Raw genomic sequence first — 19,857 nt, 5'->3', positions numbered from 1 at the left:
CCCAGGTCCTTTTCCTCTGGGCGCTTTCCAGCCACTCTTCCCCAAGCCTGTAGCGTTGCCTGGGGTTGTTGTGGCCGAAGTGCAGGACCCGGCACTTGGCCTTGTTGAACCTCATACATTGGCCTTGGCCCATCGACCCAGCCTGTCCAGGTCCCTCTGCAGAGCCTTCCCACCCTCCAGCAAATCAACACTCCCGCCCAACTTGGTGTCATCTGCAAACTTACTGAGGGAGCACTCGATCCCCTCGTCCAGATCATTGATGAAGATATTGAACAGGACCGGCCCTAGTACTGAGCCCTGGGGAACACCGCTCGTGACCGGCCGCCAACTGGATTTAACTCCGTTCACCACAACTCTCTGGGCCCGGCCGTCCAGCCAGTTTTTTACCCAGCGAAGAGTGAACCTGTCTGAGCTGTGAGCCGCCAGCTTCTCCCCCCGGTAAGATTGTGATAAACCTTAAAAAACCTGGGTAAGACATACTGAAGCCCTCATGATACACACAGACCTCTACCTTTTGTTCAAGCTCTCTGTCCTGGTTTCAGCTGGGATAGAGTTAAATTTCTTCCTAGTGCTGTGTTTTGGATTTAGTATGAGAAGAATGTTGATAACACACTGAGGTTTTTCAGTTGTCACTAAGTACCCTGCTAGTCAAGGTCATTCAGCTTAAAACAAACAAACAAACAACCCCACAAAACCAAAAAAAAAAAAAGTTGGGAGGGGGCATAGCTGGGACAGCTGGCCCAGCTGGCCAATGGGGTATTCCACACCATGTGACGTCATGCTCAGTATATGAACGGTAGGCGTGTTCCAGGAAGTAGCAATCGTTACTTGGTTATCGGTCAGCACGGGTGGTGAGCAATTGCATCATATCACTCATTTTGTACATCCTATCATTATTATTTTCCCTTTTCTGTTCTATTAAACTGTCTTTATCTCAACCCACGAGTTTTTCTCACTCTTACCCTTCCGATGCTCTCCCCGTCCCATGGAGGGGTGGGGGTGGAGGGGGGGAGTGAGCCAGCAGCTGTGTGGTATTTGGCTGCCTGCCAGGTTAAACCACGACACTCTCCTTTATTACAAAGCATGAGATTGTTTCCACCGGATCTCACCACTGTGCAACACTGCTACTGCTAAACTGATTGCAGAAAATGTTCATTAAGTTCTCTCCTATCAGCTCTAGAGAGTAAAGTAAGAGTATCTTGATGAGTTGCTCAACTCTGTATTTTTTTTTAAATGTTTGGCACAGAATTAGATATTATGAAATAGCACAAATGCTGCTAACTTAAATTTCGATTCATGGTGGGGCTTTACACTTACAAATTATATTGAGATGAATGTATGGGAACCTAAAACTTTTATAAATTCTCATCAAGTTTGATTATATTTTGTGAGAGGTATTTTATTAATACCTCTGCCAAAACGATTGTTCACAATCTAGTTTCATGCTTGATTCCAACCACTAAAGGTGGCGAGAGGGTAAGGACACACAAGTTATGTTTATTCCCACACATTGTGCAGAATCAATTTCTATTTCTCATTCACTAGAAATAAAACCAAATACCATAGTGGCATGACTATCTGCAAAGCAGCATAAGACATCAGTGCTTCAAATTATGCTATTTAAAGTGTGATATTAAATGACTTACATTTATAGTTTCACTATCAAACAAGACAGCCCAAGCAGAAAGCAGTGAAAGGACCATGCACTCACTCCATGTAAACAAAAACAATGCATATTTGATTTTGGAGTGGGGGGGGAAACCAAACCAGCTATATCCAAGAGGAAACTCATGCTGAAAAAATGTATGCAACTTCTGACCAAAACTGAACACCATCTTATACGTTGGGGGGGAGAACAACATTTCAGAAGAAATTGTTTTCAATAAACATGATTAAAATGCCCAGTAGCCAAGTTGTCATTGCCTTTTATACTGACCTACAGCTCCAGTCTAATATATACTTAGTGTTCACAGTTGTTATTTTAAAATTTGACAGTATATGAATATATTATTACAAATGTTCTCAAATTAGATATAGTAATGTACTATTGCAAGTGAAGGTATTAGAGCTGGTTCTTGGCAGAAAACAAAAGCCCTTAAAAAAAAAAAAAAATCCAGTGGCGGGGATGGCTAGTGGAAGAGGGGCCTGTTATTGTGAGCAGTAAGAATCTTCAGTTTTAGTAAAGATTCAATTCATTCATTTCAGTTCAATTAGATATAATCAATCTCATTTGCACAAAGATGACCCGTGGAGCCTGAGTGCCGGTATTTTGTCTGAGTCTATGAAAATTGCATTAATTTTTTTTTAAAGGAAGAATACTCTGATCTGAGACTCATGGGACTTGCAAGCTCTTCTCTCTACAATGTACATATTGTGGTATAAACTCTTTTTCATGATCACGTAAGGCATCAAAAATTCCAATTAACACATATTCCCTCATGAAGGACCACAAGTTTATTTAAGTATCCCAAAACTGATTTGAGTACTTACTATTACCTATTTACTGAGAATATACAGTATCTGTGAATTTGAAAAATAGAGCCGTATCTATGTTTGAGACAGCAGCCGTTCTTTCCAACGTAATTGTGAGTAAAGGGGACAAAGGAAATCTGACAATGAGAAAAGTAATTTTAGAGTTCTATAAACTGTCACACTACAATTTTAACCTGTCAAGATTGGAAGTGTATCCCCAATATCAGTGATCTTCATCTTGCATCAGCATAAAACATTCCTCCTTTTAAAAATCGTTTTATGTCAAGAAACCTGCAGGTGTAATGTGTCACAATTTTTTCTTCCAATCTAGCAGTCGTAAATATGTAAAGACAAAGACAATGTAAGAACTGAAATACAGTACTGAAATACAATAAAAGTTAATGCTTATTCTTGAGTTTGCATGGCAGTTTTGTGAAAATCTACAAGATCAGTTTGGGATCAAGAAAAATTAAGAATATAACCAAAGGAAAGAAAGGTAAAAAAGGAGCCAAATAATTCTGTAGTTATAACTAGATTTTGAGGGCATCTTCTACAATCTTCATCATACAGGCAATTTTTCCTAAATTCCTCTCATGCAAACAGATTAAAGATTATAGCATCCAGTTTGCACCTCAATTAACTACCTCCTGATTAAATCTCTAGTCAGGGATTAAAGAATTATCCATGACACATCATCTTTTGAAAACTAGTTATAAAAGAACACTTAAGATTTTGTTGATATAGGCAAAGCACGTGCGATTTTCTGTTTAATCTATCCTGAGCAATTCCCCCAGAGTTTACTCCTACTTCAGTATACACGTAAGGCATGGTGAATCACAAGTGATTCAAATTCAGTTTATGCATACTCATCCTTGGTTTAAGTTACGTACTAAGGACACCCTGCAGCAAGCGAGGAACGGGTTGAACTGTCTTTAAGACAATCTGTCCTCTTTGCAGACCTAACCTAAATCAGGATAGAGTCACGTGAAAAGAAGCCTTCTCAATCTGCCGCAGAAGAAAGGAAGGTATTTGGAATGCCTCCAACTTCTTTACAATTTGTGATATTACAGGACAATATTGTACCATAAAGGCAGATGTGTGGCATTTGTGTGGCACTAAGCCCTAAACTGAAGGTGTGGTTTTCCAAAAATTAGACCTAATTTCACCTCCTGTCCACCCTCTGCAAACAAACTGAAGTCAAGATTCACCTTACATTAATACACTCAGTTAGCCTGACAGGAAAAAGAGTATGCAGGCGTGGAACAATGTAGCCCCACCTGGTATTCTGAATTGGAAGAGGATGCGTATTTCTTTTTTTCTGCCTCAACTGCATCACGGAATTGCAGTGAATGTGCCATGCCTGTTAAGAATGAGAAATCCTGAACTCTGTTAAATGTACAAGCTTTTCAGCCAGAATGTATATAATGGTCACTTTACTTTTGCTCAACATCTTACAGAGTTTAATACAATATTAGTTATATTATTCATATTATATGACAATTAGGTTGGAAAGAGGCTAGTTCCATTTGCATGGTATTGAAGCATTCTTTCAAAAAGCTGTCAAAAACAATCAAAGAAGCTAAAGAAATGTTATGTGAACGACTTGCTGATCGCTTTTTCTTAGATTAAATGCCTTCAAAGGCGTAAGGATACCCTTTTCATTAAATGCAAATCAGAGCTCAAGCAAAGACTAACAGGACAAGAAATAAGCAGCTAATAAAAAATAATAGAAGAAAAAGTTCCTATCCTATCAATCATCAAGTAAAATGGTCTAAACTGTAAGTTTTAAGCAGATATACTTTCCTATTTTGTAAATGCTTGAGCCATGGCAGATAAAGACAATTCTTCAAGTCAAATATATCAGGCCGTAATTTCTATTCTGTGCCAATTATAGTTGTAGAATGATATGTAGAAGCAGAATCACAAGCATTTACCATTTCAGAACTGATCGATTTGAATTATTTTATTTGGCGACTTTGAGTAGTCTATTTCATTATTTTCTTTTAAAAATGTCTTTCATATAACCATTGAAGTGGAACTCATTGCTTCACATTGCATGTAGGCTGGTTCATATTTGTGGAGTAGCTTATGTTTATTAAGACAGTAAGTGATTTCAGTTAGAGCTTTTTTAAAAATTTCTTACAGCTGCCTGATGCCTGTGAAAATCTGACTCCTTATCCTATAATCCTTTGATGGGTGTTAAAGTACCTAGTGAAGAAAAAGCGTGGCAAAAGACCAAGTCTTGAGAACAGAGACTGAGCAATGAGCATTTTACCTGATAATGGGAAAGAACATACTGAAGCTACTTCAGCTCATATGTACAATCAATCCTCAAGGCATCCTTTTATAGCAAATGAAAGAGCCAGAAAGCACCAGCTTCCCATAATCAGCCTGTATTCCACACATGCTCTGTCTAAAGACACATCCGTCCTTTGCATCTTACAGCCTGCCCTACAATGGGGTCTTACAACTCAGATTTTATTTTCTTATTTGAGTTTGAAATTGTTCTCGATAGCGTCATTACAAACCTATCCGGCAACACATGCTTTTGTTGATTTTCTTTCCCCGTAGCGAACGCTACATTCAGCAGGTCAGTTCTCATCACTGGTCACACTGCATTCAATTCTCACATAACTTTCTAGTCAGCATTATTTGATTAGCCTCAGCTGGCGATTGCTGCAACAGAGTTTTAGGCTACTCCAATGTTAACGAAAATGTGTGCAGAAACTGATAAAGCCAAGTGTCTTTCGTGGAAGACAATTCCTGACAGATTCCCAGCATCTCTGTTGGTTTCTAGAATTCAGCAAAGCTAGTTGATACACAGAGATACAGAGATATGATCTGATACAGACCAATACCCCCCACACACACGCAAAACAAAGAAGGAAGGGAGCAGTCTTCCTGCAATGAAGAATACTAACTTCTAAAAATAAAACTGTACTTTTTAAAAGGTTTCTTAACTCATTCAGCCTTTTGCTGTACTTGATCTCACTTTGGGAAACATACCGGCACCTAATTTACACCTAAATCTAGCCATCAAAATGAATACAGAGCTTATATTCAGAAAGTTCCAATGTAGTTCACCATCCTTAAATTTCTTATTTCAGAATTACCGCTGTGGAATCATTACTAATATGGCACTTCCTTGTGATTCCTTCTAAAATGTAGTCACAGTTTTGCAATAAAGTGACAGGACAATGTATTAACTAGGACACCTGATGAATTATAAAGTGTCTGAGCCAGCAAGCTTTGCTTGATTCTTATTAAACGTCAACATCAAACGCTCCATCTCCAAAGTAAGTAAAAACTAAAACATACCTTGTGTTTTTCTATTACGGTAACAGTACACTGAAGAATTTCACTGCTAAATTCAAGGTAGTAGACCACATAGTATTATAAACATGGCACTTTTGCAGACTGATAGGAAAAACTATAGAGTACCCTATTTACCAAAGTCAGAATCACAAAGTATACACAAAAGCTGAAATTCCTTTTCTACAGCTTAATGATACAAGATCTAGAAAGGAAAATAGAAACAAAAGCAGGTAAGACCCTTAACACAGCATTGTTGGTGGAAGTGCATTTGATGTCTCTAGGTATAAGCAAACACACACAAAAAAAAAAAGAGTATTGTGGATAATGTGACATTAGTGGTTTTTATCAGCCCTGGTAATGAAATAAAAATGCACTTCAGGGAAAAAAAAATCCATGTATGGAACTCCTAACTCACTTTCATTCCAACATTTCACACGTACTCTAAAGGTTAAAAACTATTTGGATTTCTATACTCTTACCAATTTTTAATTCATTAGTCAGACTTTCTTTAGTAAGATTCAGTAGTTCCTTGCCATCAATGTTATTCATTTTGAAAAGCCCAACAAAGTCTGCTAAGTCTTGTGCACAAAGCCAGGCTGAAACATCGTCCTCTGACCAGTCCTCAACAGCCACCTTAGATTCATTTTCTACAGTATTTCCTTTGGAAAGGAAAGAGAAAAGACAGTTAAAAAACCACACAAACAACACCCTCCCATCCCCCCAAAAAACCAACAATGAAAAAACCCCAGTTCTAAGAACAATGGCAGTAATGAACGCTGTTTTTCGAGTGTTCTCAGTACTATCCATTCCCCAATATCCAATAAAAGAAATGCTATTGGACATTACTTCAGTGGGGGGCAGTAATTTGGGTAATTTGGTAATTTGGGTAATTTGGCAGTAATTTTGGGCAGTAATTTTACCTATCGATTTTCAAAGTTTAGAGGAATTCAATCTCTCAGATGCCTACACTTCTGTCAAATTTGAATTGAACTAAAAGACAGAAAAGTGTCAGCAGACACTGAAACCAAGTCTCACACCTCCTTAGAAAAGCAGATCAAAGTCCAGACTTACTCTTGTGCTTTGAACAAAGATCGATGTACCTTTGTTCCACATACTTTAGGTGATGATATATTTTGTAACATTAATTATCCTGGTTTTTTCACCTATAACAACTGATAAGCTGTATTTCTTGTTGACAATTATGCTTGCAATTAGCATATTTTCTGTTTAACTCATCGCCAATGATACTTGTCCAAAAAGTCTTTCGGCACTCTGGGAATAACATTCATCTCTTAAATGCTGTCCAGGGAGTAAGAAATGGTGAATATCAGAAAAGAAGATACAGCAGATTAATAAAATTAAAATACTTCTGGTATATCTTTTCTTCAAAAAACAAAAAGAGAACACCTCTGTAGGACATTAATAAGATCAATTCAGAGAAAAGATAAATAACGTGCACATAATCCTGAGGTTACAAACTAACTGCATGTAAGAAAAAGTGGGGTTTTTGCATCTTCAGAAGGTGTTCAACAATACTGTGCTTTAAATTTAAAGAACAGATTACAAATACTTCACACACTAACCTGCACAGAGTTGCTTAAGGTCAAACTGCCATATGTTCACAGTTTTATCCATTGAACCTGTGGCAAGTAAGGGACTATATGGTGCAAAAGCACAAGTTGTAACATATCTACAAATAAAAATAGATGTGTGAAAATTCAAAAGAAAAGGATTTAATTTCTTTTATTTATTAACAGTAAAACAGAAAAATCATACTGAATTCTTACCTGGTATGCTGAGACAAAGTATGAAGGGTATTGCCAGTACTCTGTAAAAGAATATTTGTGATTTTAAATCTTGAAGAGTAAAAAGAATGTTCATTCACTTATATACCTTCTTTCAAAAGAAGGAATAAAATTGCTTCTTGGAAGATGACAGAAGTTACGTTCAGAGAAGTCATACAATCTTGCCAAAGCTGATCAGCAGCAGAGTCAGAAATGCAACTTGAATTTCCTGCTTGAAGTCCCCTATTCAATTGGAACACTGCTGGCCTTCAACAATCAACCAGCATGGAAATTTCAGCATAACGATACCAGAAATACCAACTGAATTAATTACATCCATATTGGCTGGTTGCTCATGTGGATAAAAACATTTCTTCCACAAATCTAGGATTAGAAATGACCAAAAATGACGAAGTAACTGAAACTCAAATAGACTTCATGCTACAATCCTTCAATTGGGCCAATAATTAATCACTCATGTGGTTCTCCTATTTGGCCACTAGATGCTACTAAAAAACAAATTCCTGGATTTCCGCACAGTTTAAACTTACGATTTGAAAGATTTTCCTTCTTATGAAAGATACTATTTCTTTGACAGGTACAGATAGATTGGAAAGATGAAGAGCAAAGTTGTTCTGAATCACTAATTGATCGGTCAGCCCTCCAGTTTTTTGAGCTGTCCATCATGAGGGAAGTGCCCTATTTCAGGTTGAAACCTCTCTCCCTCCCACAAAGGTTTATTGCTCCCACTTCTCCTCAACAGCTATAAAAATTATTGTCCCATTTGAAAAAAAACTAAGGCCACAAAAGCTGACAAACAGTATTAAGAAATACTTACGCAGTGGTTTTCCCCATCTTTCAATTTTCTGGGGTTCAAAAAATCTAGGAGACTTCTTACATACCTGTCTAAACTTCAAACTACTAAAATAATTGGGCCAAAAATTGGGGAGGTATCAAATTGGTGATTTTGGTGAAAAACTTTAACCCCCATTAAATAATTGTATCAGTACAATAGTATGTGCAGAGCAAGCTGGAGAAGCTTAAAATTTGTTCATCCTGCATTTTCAGCAAAATTATTATTATTTTTAATACTATAAAGTACTAAGGGTAAATACCACTTACAGGTGAACCACGAGGGATGTAATAACAGTATTACAGAAAATGCCTAAACAATATGTTTTAAAGAAAAGACATTGTATTTAACATAAAAATTTTCTTGAATTCTTTATTATGCTTCTATTTTATAGAATCATAGAATCATTAAGGTTGGAAAAGACCTCTAAGATCATCGAGTCCAACCATCAACCCAACACACCATGCCCACTACACCATGTCCCTAAGCGCCTCATCTACACGTCTTTAAATACCTCCAGGGACGGTGACTCCACCACTTCCCTGGGCAGCCTGTTCCAAGGCCTGACCACTCTTTCAGTAAAGAAATTTCTCCTAATGTCCAGTCTAAACCTCCCTTGGCGCAACTTGAGGCCGTTTCCTCTCGTCCTATGCTTCTATTTTATGTGCCCTTTATATATCATTAACTGAAGAATTTCTATGATCACCATTCCCGATTTTATGTCAAAAGCTACAGTCCTTCTTGCTTTGGAAGCTAAGATAAATTTAGGATAACAAAAAATCCTTCTATTTCAATATGAAGATAACATGTAAGTATGGAATTCATTGAATAATACTCTACTGTAGAGAAAGAGACCTTCAAAGAAATGTAAATAAAAAGTGAGAAAGACTGATCAATTCTCAAGACACATTTTTCCTCAAACTCCCCCCTGCCCCCAAATGCACAGTAAATATTTTGGGTTTATACAGTTCCTATTCTTTAATATTTCTTTTCATTGATAAGACACTGTAGAAGCAGTGCTGATATTTAAAGACAACAATCCAATGAATGATCTTGCACTATGCTATACTTACAGTTTCATATATTATGACGCACTTGTCCACAGACCTTTAAAAAAAAAACACATCGACATTAAAATGATGCAGAGAGGAAAAAGGAAACTATTTTTAGATAAGACGAAGAAAAAAACCTTTTCCACAAACAAAATAAAAGCAAACAGATTTCTTAACACCACTTCACAAAAAGCTTAGATATCTAAATCCCCTCTGCCCATGCCCACCTCAAAACAACAACACTGATTAGCTCTACCTCCAGCATGACGTAAAAAACAGTAGTTAAATATGAAAACTCTGCAGTTCCATGAGAATTTCTGATGTTGAGGATTTGCGCAGTGCTTATGCAAACTGGCCCCCACTCCCGGTGCTCCCCAGTGTCTGCACCATACCTACTTTGCCTTTGCAAGCAGTATCTGTAAAGCAGATGCAGAGAATCTGGCTACCCATGACCTACTCTCAGGACTTCTATTTATTTTTGAAACCTTTTCATTTGCAAAGCGAGCTAGAGGAAGTAGTGCAATGCAATACATAAAATATATGTGCAATGCAATCAATACGTAAAATACTTCATGAAAGGCCGCATAAATGCCTCAAAACCAAGAAATCATGAATCTCATCACAATAATCAAGAGAACAGAGCTTGCAACATCCTAGATTTCAAACTCCATCACCCACAAGACACAGACCAACTGGAATGACACTTCAGTAGTTCTGGAGGTCACAGAACTATTCCTTAATTATTGGAAATACATTTTGAAACCTCCAACTCTTTTGAACTTGCTGTTTTACAATACTGAAGCGTGAGCCTGTACAGCCATCTGCATGAAATTTAAACAGATAAAAGATACTGCTTACCCTGAAACTAACATCTGCCCATCGTAAGAAAATGCACAAGCCAGAACCGGGGCAGAATGTCCATTCAATGTGCATTTATATTTTAATTCAACACCTAAAAATTCAAAAAGTAAATTATTACATATGGACATATTTGACAAGGTATAAGACAAGCTGCTTTTAGAAACGTAAAGCTGCACCAAAGATCTGACTCTGTGACATACTGTCTACAAAAAAGGGGATAAAAGATCACACAGACAATTTTAACATCTCTGACTTCCTCACTTTGTAGTCTTAGCATGTTTAACAGTGTTTTAGATAATTAAATGTGTATCCGTACATGCAATATTCATCCTTACAGACTTCTACATAAAAGAGATTACAAAAAAACACCCACTGAAGATGTTTTTGGCCATCTGCCTAGTTTCTACATAGCAGTCACACACCTACATTGCAGTTTTAGCAGGAGCCAACACTGTTTTCATTTCTCCAGCTCTTGCTCAAGGGCCAAGATGTACTGAAAGACGAAAGGAAACCTCTCCCTGGCCTGGTAGATTAAGAGGTTTCAACCTATCAACCTGCTCAAAGGCCACAGTAGAAATGTTACTGCTTACCAAAAAGATAAAAATGCTAATTAAAACCAAATGTTTATCATAACATTAAGTTTGAGGGAATCGGGGGAAATTTTTTTGAAATCTTTACTTTTACAATTATTGATAAATAGATCACTAAATAAAATTTACAGGGCCCAATGTCACAAAGTGCTGCATGCCTTAGCTGCTCTCCTGCCAAACAATTAACAGAAAACTTTCAACTTGTGGTTAGTTTGGCTGTGAATCCATGACAGCATAAATTTGATCTTAGATGTAAATTGTCACTGAAGACTTAAGACATTGGAATATGAAAAAAACATCACTATACACACCTAAGAAATCTGCAAACAAAATAAGCCAGAGTTTGATCTGATTATCTTGACCACAAGAAGCCATCTGGAAGTATCTGAATCCATGTTCACCACCTGATAAAATTCAAATATATTAATGGGAATCAGAAGCACTGAAAATAACAGCATACCGGTAAACTACATCAGCACTCTTACCCTGGAATTTGGTACATTTCCTTAATCTCAGTACTGCTTTTTAGAAGTGTTAATAAAAACAGTTGCAGAAGTTCTAAAACCATTTAGCCTATTTCCCTCTATCTTGGCAGAAGGCTGAAGGGTTGGTAACATACTTTTTTAAACCAAGACAATAATCTCAACAGAAAATGGAGCGGCAGAAATTACACTCTGATCTGTCTCAGCTTCAACACGTTCCTTTGCCCTCAGGTGCAACTCTTAGTTCACGATGGAGTTTTTTGGGTAGTATTTTTACCAAGAAAGATCTAGAGGTGTTATTTAAAGATTAATCCCCTTTCTATTGACAGATTAATTCAATGCTGTCCCTACACCTTTCAGTGGACACATATTCGATTGATTTGGTATTGTCAGTCACTAATTCTCTGCACCGAAGTATATGCTCACATCCTGCTTCCTCAGCCTTCTCCTGCTTCTGTCCTGCTTTTTTCCTCGCTTCTTCTCCTGCTTTCTTCCTGCTCCGTACCACCTTCTTAGACAAGGTGGTACACAGACAGCAGTACTTATTGCTGTGTTTAGCACTGAAAGATGCAAGTGGCTGCTCAGTTGTAATTTTTGCTACCTTTGAAAGAGCAGCTCATGTACGCTCTGAGAACAGAAGCCTACGTATCTTTACGGAGACCACTTTGTCTCCATAGTAAATCTGGAAAGCACAAAAGTACAACCTCCAAGGTTGTAAGACAAGTTACAGCATTACTTCCTAAATCCGACAATGAGGCTTCTGCCCAATTTCCCAACCTCCATCAAAAGCAGTTGACCATGTGATTTTCTAACTCTTTATTAAACACTTTTACCTGACAAAAATTTCTACAAATTAACCTTTCAGCTTTTCAGACTCTTATAAACATTTCAGGGTTTCCAGTATTTGGTTGTTCGGCTATGACACTTTCCTGTACTGCAATTAACTTCTACCGGGATATTTCAAATAGAAGTTCTCCTTGTTTGTGCAAATGTTTCTTCCCACTATACAAGCTGTGTAAGCTTAGACGTGCAACTCTTCAGTATTCCCACACAATTATACAAAAAGTCTGTATTGCGACATAATTGTACTGGTTTTGGCTGGGATAGTAGCGCCTATGGTGCTGTATTTTGGATTTGTGCTGGAAACAGCGCTGATAACACTGCGATGTTTCGTTCCTGCTGAGCAGTGCTCACACTCAGTCAAGGCCTTTTCTGCTCCTCACCCCACCCCACCAGCGAGCAGGCTGGGGGTGCACAAGGAGTTGGGAGGGGGCACGGCTGGGACAGCTGACCCCAGCTGGCCAAAGGGGTATCCCATACCATATGGCATCGTGCTCAGCATATAGAGCTGGTCGAAAGAAGGGAGGACATTTGGAGTTACGGCATTTGCCTTTCCAAGCCCCTGTTATGCATGACGGAGCCCTGCTTTCCCGGATATGGCTAAACACCTGCCTGCCGATGGGAAGCAGTGAATGAATTCCTTCTTTAGCTTTGCTTGCACATGCAGCTTTTGCTTTCTCTATTAAACTGTCTTTATCTTAACCCATGAGTTTTCGCACTTGGAAAACTGTTCGATTCTCTCCCCATCCCACTGGGAGAGGGTGAGCGAGCGGCTGCGTGGGGCTGAGCTGCCCACCAGGGTTAAACCACAATAATAATTTTAAAAGCCTGCACACACAAATGCAAAGCTTTCCCTGAGATAGCTGGAAGTCTAAATATGCAATTTTCAGTATGCATGTTTTTGCATATAGAGAAATCTAGGTTCTAATTATGTTAGTTCCACAGAAAGCCTTACAAATGTGAAATGAATGAAAACTGAACATAACATGCAATGCAGTCCTGAGAAAGGCCTACACTATGCATGCCTTATGTTTTTGTTCTCAATACCCAAATATATACAAGAATATCAGATTTCATTCTCCAAAGAAAAAACTAAGTTCTTGCCCATCACAACTGTGAAGAAGCACATAATGACAAAATTGAAATGCAACTTACACAGTGAGGTCAGCTAAAACAGCAAAACAGACATTTGAACAGTACCACATCTTAGTGGGACACGTGAGATTCTGGGCTCATTGCTCCCCCAAATTTCTCCAACTGAGAAAGTCAGGTGCGGGAAAACAGTCTATCTATTCACACCCCACAGCTCAAGCATTCAGCTTATTAGGTTTGCAGTTCTCTGCATTGCTTTAATCCAGTCCTGCTCCTTGGGGAACCAAAGTATGAAAGAGTAAAGTGGAACGGTAATCAAGCACTGCATCTTCTAACACTGTTGTTAGCCCCAGGAGATAGGCTTCACTTACAGACACTGCCCAAACATTTTCCAAAACCCTGACAGGATAATTAGCTACTGAAATGTATCATAAGCATGCTAATCACCTTGTTTGTTGACCTAGTACATTCCTTGTCATCAACCTGACTACAACTTTTACTTAAGAATATTCAGAATATTCTAAAACATCAGCTCTTCCCAATGTCATTTGTATCTTGAGCACTGATGGCAAAAAGAATATGAAAACAAGAGCTAGAGAGAAATAAAATAACTTTTTTTTTTCCCATGTCCTCCCCTAACAAGTCAAGTAACTAACCAGAAACTGGCTGTGAAGAAATATCACAGCAGGTAACACCAAGATCATGTGCTTTTTCATTACACAGGCATCTCATCTTATCATCCCAAATGGTTAAATCACCACACGATGATCCAGTGACAAAGAAATTTCCATTAGGAGAAAAGGCACAGGCCACCAAAGAACCATCCTTAACGTTCCCAGATCTGAAAAGCAAGAGTACACGGGATTTGAATGTAGAATAAGTAATGTTCTGAAGATGCAATCTGATACAATAAGCCAAACTGTTCCAAGTTTTGCACTTTGGAACTTGGTAACAGAAGGGAGAGAAGCTCACACCAACTGCAGAAAGAGATGTAAAATAAGCACAGCTGCAGGAACCAGGACCTGCTCTTTGACTGCAGGAGGAAAAATGTGAGATGGCACCCCAAGGCAATAATTTTAACTGAGCGATAAAATGATTTTCAAACTAAAGACAAATCTGCATGGACTTAGCATTTGAAAGGTACAATGCACTGTTAAAATTCTAAGGCAGGATAAATTTTAAAAGTCAAAGTTAAATACACAGCTATCATAACACAGATTTACACGTACACAAAGAGGGGAAAAAAAGACTCCCACAATTTCTCTGTTCTGTTTTTAAAGACAAAACAGAACACCTACTAACCCATATGATAAGCTGTAGCTGAGTAGAATACTTTGTGATTTATGATATAGGGTTAATTTTGGCCTACTCATACACAAGAGAAAGCAAGGTGAAAAAAAATATTTCTGTATTTTAAGTAAGTCATCCAAAGCACTTTGTACAACTGATCTTAAAAGAAAATTCCTAGCAGATATGGAAGTGTGGTCAATCCTCAGGAAGGAAGTGGGGTCAACTTAACATCCTTTAGGTTATCTGATAGTAACCTAAAGTCAATTGAAAGTGTCTCACTCCTTTTAATGGACACTAGATCCAGCCCAGCATACACAGTTGAATCTTTAAGTGCAGGAAAAAAATCACAGCCATAAGCAACAGTCATACAGCAAGAAACGTCAGTCTTATTTACTCTGACATTGTATTTTGTAGAACAGCTGCTCATTCTCTTTTGCTGATAGAAATTTTATTTACAGCCAGAGGTGTCAAACTTAAGGCCACAGAAGACAAGTCAATAAACTTTCCCGAGAGTCTCTAATCAGACCCAGGACCTTCAAAAAAGCATTGACTCCCCTAATTCTATCATTAAGAATACTATCAAATACACTACAGTGCTTCCCATTTTTATATGTACAATTCTTTTTCCTTCGTGCAGCTTTTAGAACTTTCCTTCTTTCACACAGAAAGCTGCAGATTCTGCTCTGAAAACGTAACAGTAAAATAAATAGTACTATACATGTTCAGAGTATGCATTTAAGACTTTCAGGCCAGATATCGGTATCGTAACTACTGAAACAGGAAATAGAGAACACTTCAAGAAATACACATGAATTAACTTGCTTTCAACATCCATTGCTTGTTCACATCCATCATAGAGATTATTTAAATAGCCATCTTGCTTCACAATTTGAACAGACAGTCAATTACAACAGTTGAGCTGATAAGGAGTAACTGGAACCTTTGTTGTAATTATCATCCGTATAGTTAGTCAAGTGACATAATAGCGTGGTAAAAGGTGTTCTCTCTTTTAGCATCAACACAATCAACTGTTGCAAAAGAAACAGAGGACCACAGACTGACATTAGATGGTTAATGAAATCCTCTGACATAATATTTAAGTACCTTGATAATTTCTAAGTAATATTGATCTCGGCTTTAAGAAAACGGGACGGATGCACTTTTCTATCTGCAATTACAAATGACAATAATAATAAAAAAAATTCATCAGCTGAAAATATATACACACACACATCCCAAAATATATATAATTGAAGTTAAGCTGACTACTGTTGGCATGTTAATACTTCGAAATGAACTTTTAAAAGTGGAGTGAAGGGGACAGGATTGGAATGTTCAAGTTTTTTCTTTTTTCTTTACAATGGAAACACCAAAGTAGAATAATTCAAACAACAATATAGTTTCTACACCGTCATTATACATCCACCATTCAACTAGGAGGAAATTAAGGACGTAGGTCTAAAACATGCATTACTGCATATATTAATAGCATACAGTTGTAAGAAATGACTTCTTAATATTTCTGGGGTTTTTTCCCTGTCAGTAACAAGTACTCTGAACTAAAAAAAGAACCTCTTCACTAGTAATACCTCAAAATAGATAAACCCTAACGATTGAAATTGCCAATTTTTCTTAAAGATAAAACTAAGAAACAATACATAATCAATACCTCTCTGTTCCCTGAAAGCAAAACAACCATTTTGGTGTTTCTGTATGCATTACAAACAACAAGGTGGCAAAAATCTATTCGAATTCTGTTTATGGACAGGTTTCCAGATTTACATGATTTCAGACAACTGTAATCAATCATTTTGAAAAATGTTGCAGTTCCCATGTAAATACTGCTGTGGAAGGCAAAGGTAGAGAGGCCACAAAAGCAGTAACATGCTTGACAGGGGATGACTAAAACCAAACAAGTTTGGCTTTCAAGAAATGGCTGCTCCCTCATCCTGAGTGAAACATCTCATCAATTCTCTCAAATTCTTAACTTCTTTCCTAACTTTAGAGAGATGTATAATTGCTGCTCTAAAACCTAAATAATGTCTTGCCTAAGTACAGATTACAACTGGCCTGAAGACTTTACTGCAATACAGAGATGTAGAGGAGGACTCTGAAGATCACCCTAAGGTTCATGCCTTTAACTGTGCAACATCACTAAAAATGCTCATCTGCTTTGTTCCAAATGTTTATTTGAAACCCATGTGAAATGCTGACTGTCATACTTAACTCACTCAGCTCCAATATTCCTTTCTGTCACCGTTATGTCTTAAACTGTATGGTTTCAGGATACGTCAATAGTTTCCAAACTCTTCGATTGCTGGATTACTATCAAGCTTCTAAAACCTTCCTGGACTCCAAATAGCCTTGTAATTAAACACTTAATTAAAACCCCTATGTATAATGCAATATAAGGCACACAGCACAGTCAGGCTCCACTAACTGTATATTATGTATCATAGTTTGTTCACCCACTGTTTAGAAACCAGATGCATGCAGTATGAAATGCATCCTGATTTCATGTTAAATCAACAAAAACACTTCCATGAACTTAAAAAAACCCTTTCATTTAGATGAAAGGTAACTTAGTAAAAGTTAAAGCTTCTTGAGTTTGCATTGTTTAACTTAAAAAAAAAAAAAAGACTCAGCACTTCTCACTCTCCTATTGATAATCTTTTGGTCTTCTAAATCCTATTCCTGTTTCTTCGTTATATTCATCAGTGGTGTAAGTCTACAAGTCTTATACACAGTACAGCATGCTACTTAAATTATATTCTTGTCACTGTAAACAAGGCTGTCAAAAAATATTTGGCACTTACCTGTACAGTTTCAATGACTGCATGTTCCAAAGAACTGCGCTCCCATCCGCGGCCCCTGACACCAGGTACGTGGACTCAGGAGAAAACCGGCAGACTCTAACAGGACTGCCGCTGGGCTGCTCTAGCACTGCCAGCATCCGACCATCCCGAGTGTCCCAAACCACGGTGGTGCCGTCTGTGGAACATGAAGCTAAAAGGTGTCCCGATGGAGAGAAGCAGCAGCAGTGGACAGCATATGTATGACCTTTTAAAGGCGAGTACGGAAGCTCAGTGAAGTTGTTTAAAGAATAAACGCGAATTGTTTTGTCCAAGGAACAAGTAGCCAAGCACGACGATGAGAAGGCACAGTAGTTGACATCATCACTATGATCTGCTAAAGTGTGAATTAATGTCGCCATTTTATCTACTTTCAACAAAAATATCTGAAAAAAAGTTTAACAGTTAGACTTATCTCTCCTATTTCATAAATGAAACATACTATCTTAACAAGACACATTCTCCAGGGGAAAAAAAAATTCATTTGCAGAGGCAGATTTTTCATCTAAGCATGGTTTTATCTTCAACTTAAACCAGAGATTAATCACAGCAAGGAGATGAGGGGTTTATAACTTGGTTAGAATTAACATATCTAAACTTTCAATGTCAACTTGCAATTTTGCAGCACAACATGCAAGATTACATAGTAGCTACTTGGTCTTAGAGCAGTGGCAAAACAAGTTATTCTAGTTATTTAATTTATGCTAAGAAGTTTGCAGCTCAAATTTGTTATGATTTGCATCTACGCTAGACACAATGGAGTAAATGGGCACTGCAGAAGTCAGTCAAAGCATTAATTAGTGTTGCACCAGGAATACAGAATCATAGAATGGTTTGGGTCATCTAGTCCAAGCCCCCTGCCATGGGTGGACATCTTCCATTATATCAAGTTGCTCAAAGCCCCATCCAACACTTCCAGGGATGGGGCATCCACATTTTCCCTGTTCCAGTGTCTCACCACCCCCATAGTAAAGAGTTTCTTCCTCACACTCAATCTAAACCTACCCTCTTTCAGTTTAAAACCACTGCCCCTTGTCTCGTCACTACAGGCCCTGGTAAAAAGTCTCTCTCCGTCTTTCTCATGATCCCCCTTTATATATTGAAAGGCCGCCACCGGGTCTCCCCAGAGCCTTCTCTTCTCCGGGCTGAAACAACGCAAAGCTCTCCATAGGAGAGCCTTCTTCATAGGAGAGCTGTTCCAGCCCCCTGATCGCTGTGGTGGCCCTCCTCTGGACCCACTCTTCACAGGTCCATGCCTGTCTTGTACTGGGGACCCCAGAGCGGGACGCAGTGCTCCACGTGGGGTCTGACGAGAACTGAGTAGAGGGGGAGAGTCACCTCCCTTGACCTGCTGGCCACGCTGCTTTTGATGCAGCCCAGAATACGCCTGGATTTCTGGGCTGCAAGCACGCACTGCCGGCTCATACCTAATTTTTCATCCACCAGTATTCCCACGGGCTTCTTCGCAGGGCTCATCTCAATCCATTCATCCCCCATTCTGTACTGATACCGGGGATCTCCCAGACCCAGGTGCAGGACCTTGCACTTGCCCTTTTTGAACTTCATGAGTTGGCCCACTCTTCAAGCCTGTCAAGGTCCCTCTGGATGGCACCCCTTCCCTCGAACAAATCAACTGCACCACTCAACTTGGTGTCATCTGCAGACTTGCTGAGGGTGTACTCAGTGCCACTGCCTATGTCTCTGATGAAGACATTAAATAGTACTGGTCGAAGTGTGGACCCTTGAGGGAAACCACTTGTTACTGGTTTCCATTTGGACATTGAGCCATTGACTGCAACTCTTGGGACACGGCCAGCCAGCCGACTCCTCATCCTTCCAACAGTCCACCCATCAAACCCATCTCTAATTTAGAGACAAGGTTGTTGTGTGGGACCGCGTTAAAGGCCTTACAGAAGTCCAGGTACATCACATAAGTAGTTCTTCCCTTGTCCACTGATGCAGTTACTCCATCGTAGAAGGCCACTACCTTAGTATACCAATAATTAGTAGTATACCAATTACTAGAATATTATAGCAATATGATGTAAATGAAAAAAGCCTGGTAAGTTTTCCTACCTATCTAGGATGAAAGTTACAAGGTGTCTTTGTATTTGCTTCCAAACCATCCTCTCTTTAACTGAAAGTGTCATGTCTCTGTTTTCAAGCCATCCACATCAACAAACTTTTTTGTGAAAGTGTGGAATTAGCAGAAACATGTCTCATCATACCTATAAACCTGCGCCCAGGAACAAAACTGATTGCCAAATCTCTAGCTGGGAGCAGGCCACAAATGTATGCTAGGACTGAAATACAAATGACAGAAAATTCCACTTAAGTCTTTGCTTCCAAAGACTAAGAGCTATTTTGAACTATA

The 19,857-nt window shown here is 38.5% G+C and overlaps 1 protein-coding gene across 7 annotated transcripts in view; it reads right to left on the bottom strand.

Annotated features, from left to right (window-relative positions):
* Nucleotides 1–19,857, bottom strand: part of WDSUB1 (WD repeat, sterile alpha motif and U-box domain containing 1) — a 31,849-nt gene that overhangs the window by 8,711 nt on the left and 3,281 nt on the right. For 3 of the 7 annotated variants that reach the window (XM_075152597.1, XM_075152595.1, XM_075152596.1), the window contains exons 3-10: nt 17,448–17,869; nt 13,998–14,182; nt 11,239–11,331; nt 10,335–10,428; nt 9,498–9,531; nt 7,575–7,615; nt 7,371–7,477; nt 6,267–6,446 (exon numbers count right to left, since the gene is read on the bottom strand). In XM_075152597.1, the coding sequence (XP_075008698.1) occupies nt 6,267–6,446; nt 7,371–7,477; nt 7,575–7,615; nt 9,498–9,531; nt 10,335–10,428; nt 11,239–11,331; nt 13,998–14,182; nt 17,448–17,845 (1,132 nt within the window). In that variant the 5' untranslated portion in view covers nt 17,846–17,869. Of the gene's footprint in view, nt 1–6,266; nt 6,447–7,370; nt 7,478–7,574; nt 7,616–9,497; nt 9,532–10,334; nt 10,429–11,238; nt 11,332–13,997; nt 14,183–15,735; nt 15,780–17,447; nt 17,870–19,857 lie in introns of those variants that run through there. The other 4 variants (XM_075152599.1, XM_075152598.1, XM_075152600.1 and 1 more) reach the window with 4 other exon arrangements.

Source organism: Calonectris borealis, chromosome 6 (assembly GCF_964195595.1).
Source record: "Calonectris borealis chromosome 6, bCalBor7.hap1.2, whole genome shotgun sequence".
NCBI lineage: Eukaryota > Metazoa > Chordata > Aves > Procellariiformes > Procellariidae > Calonectris > Calonectris borealis.
Note: the sequence above shows the minus strand (reverse complement) of the source record. Positions and strands in the feature narration are given on the sequence as shown.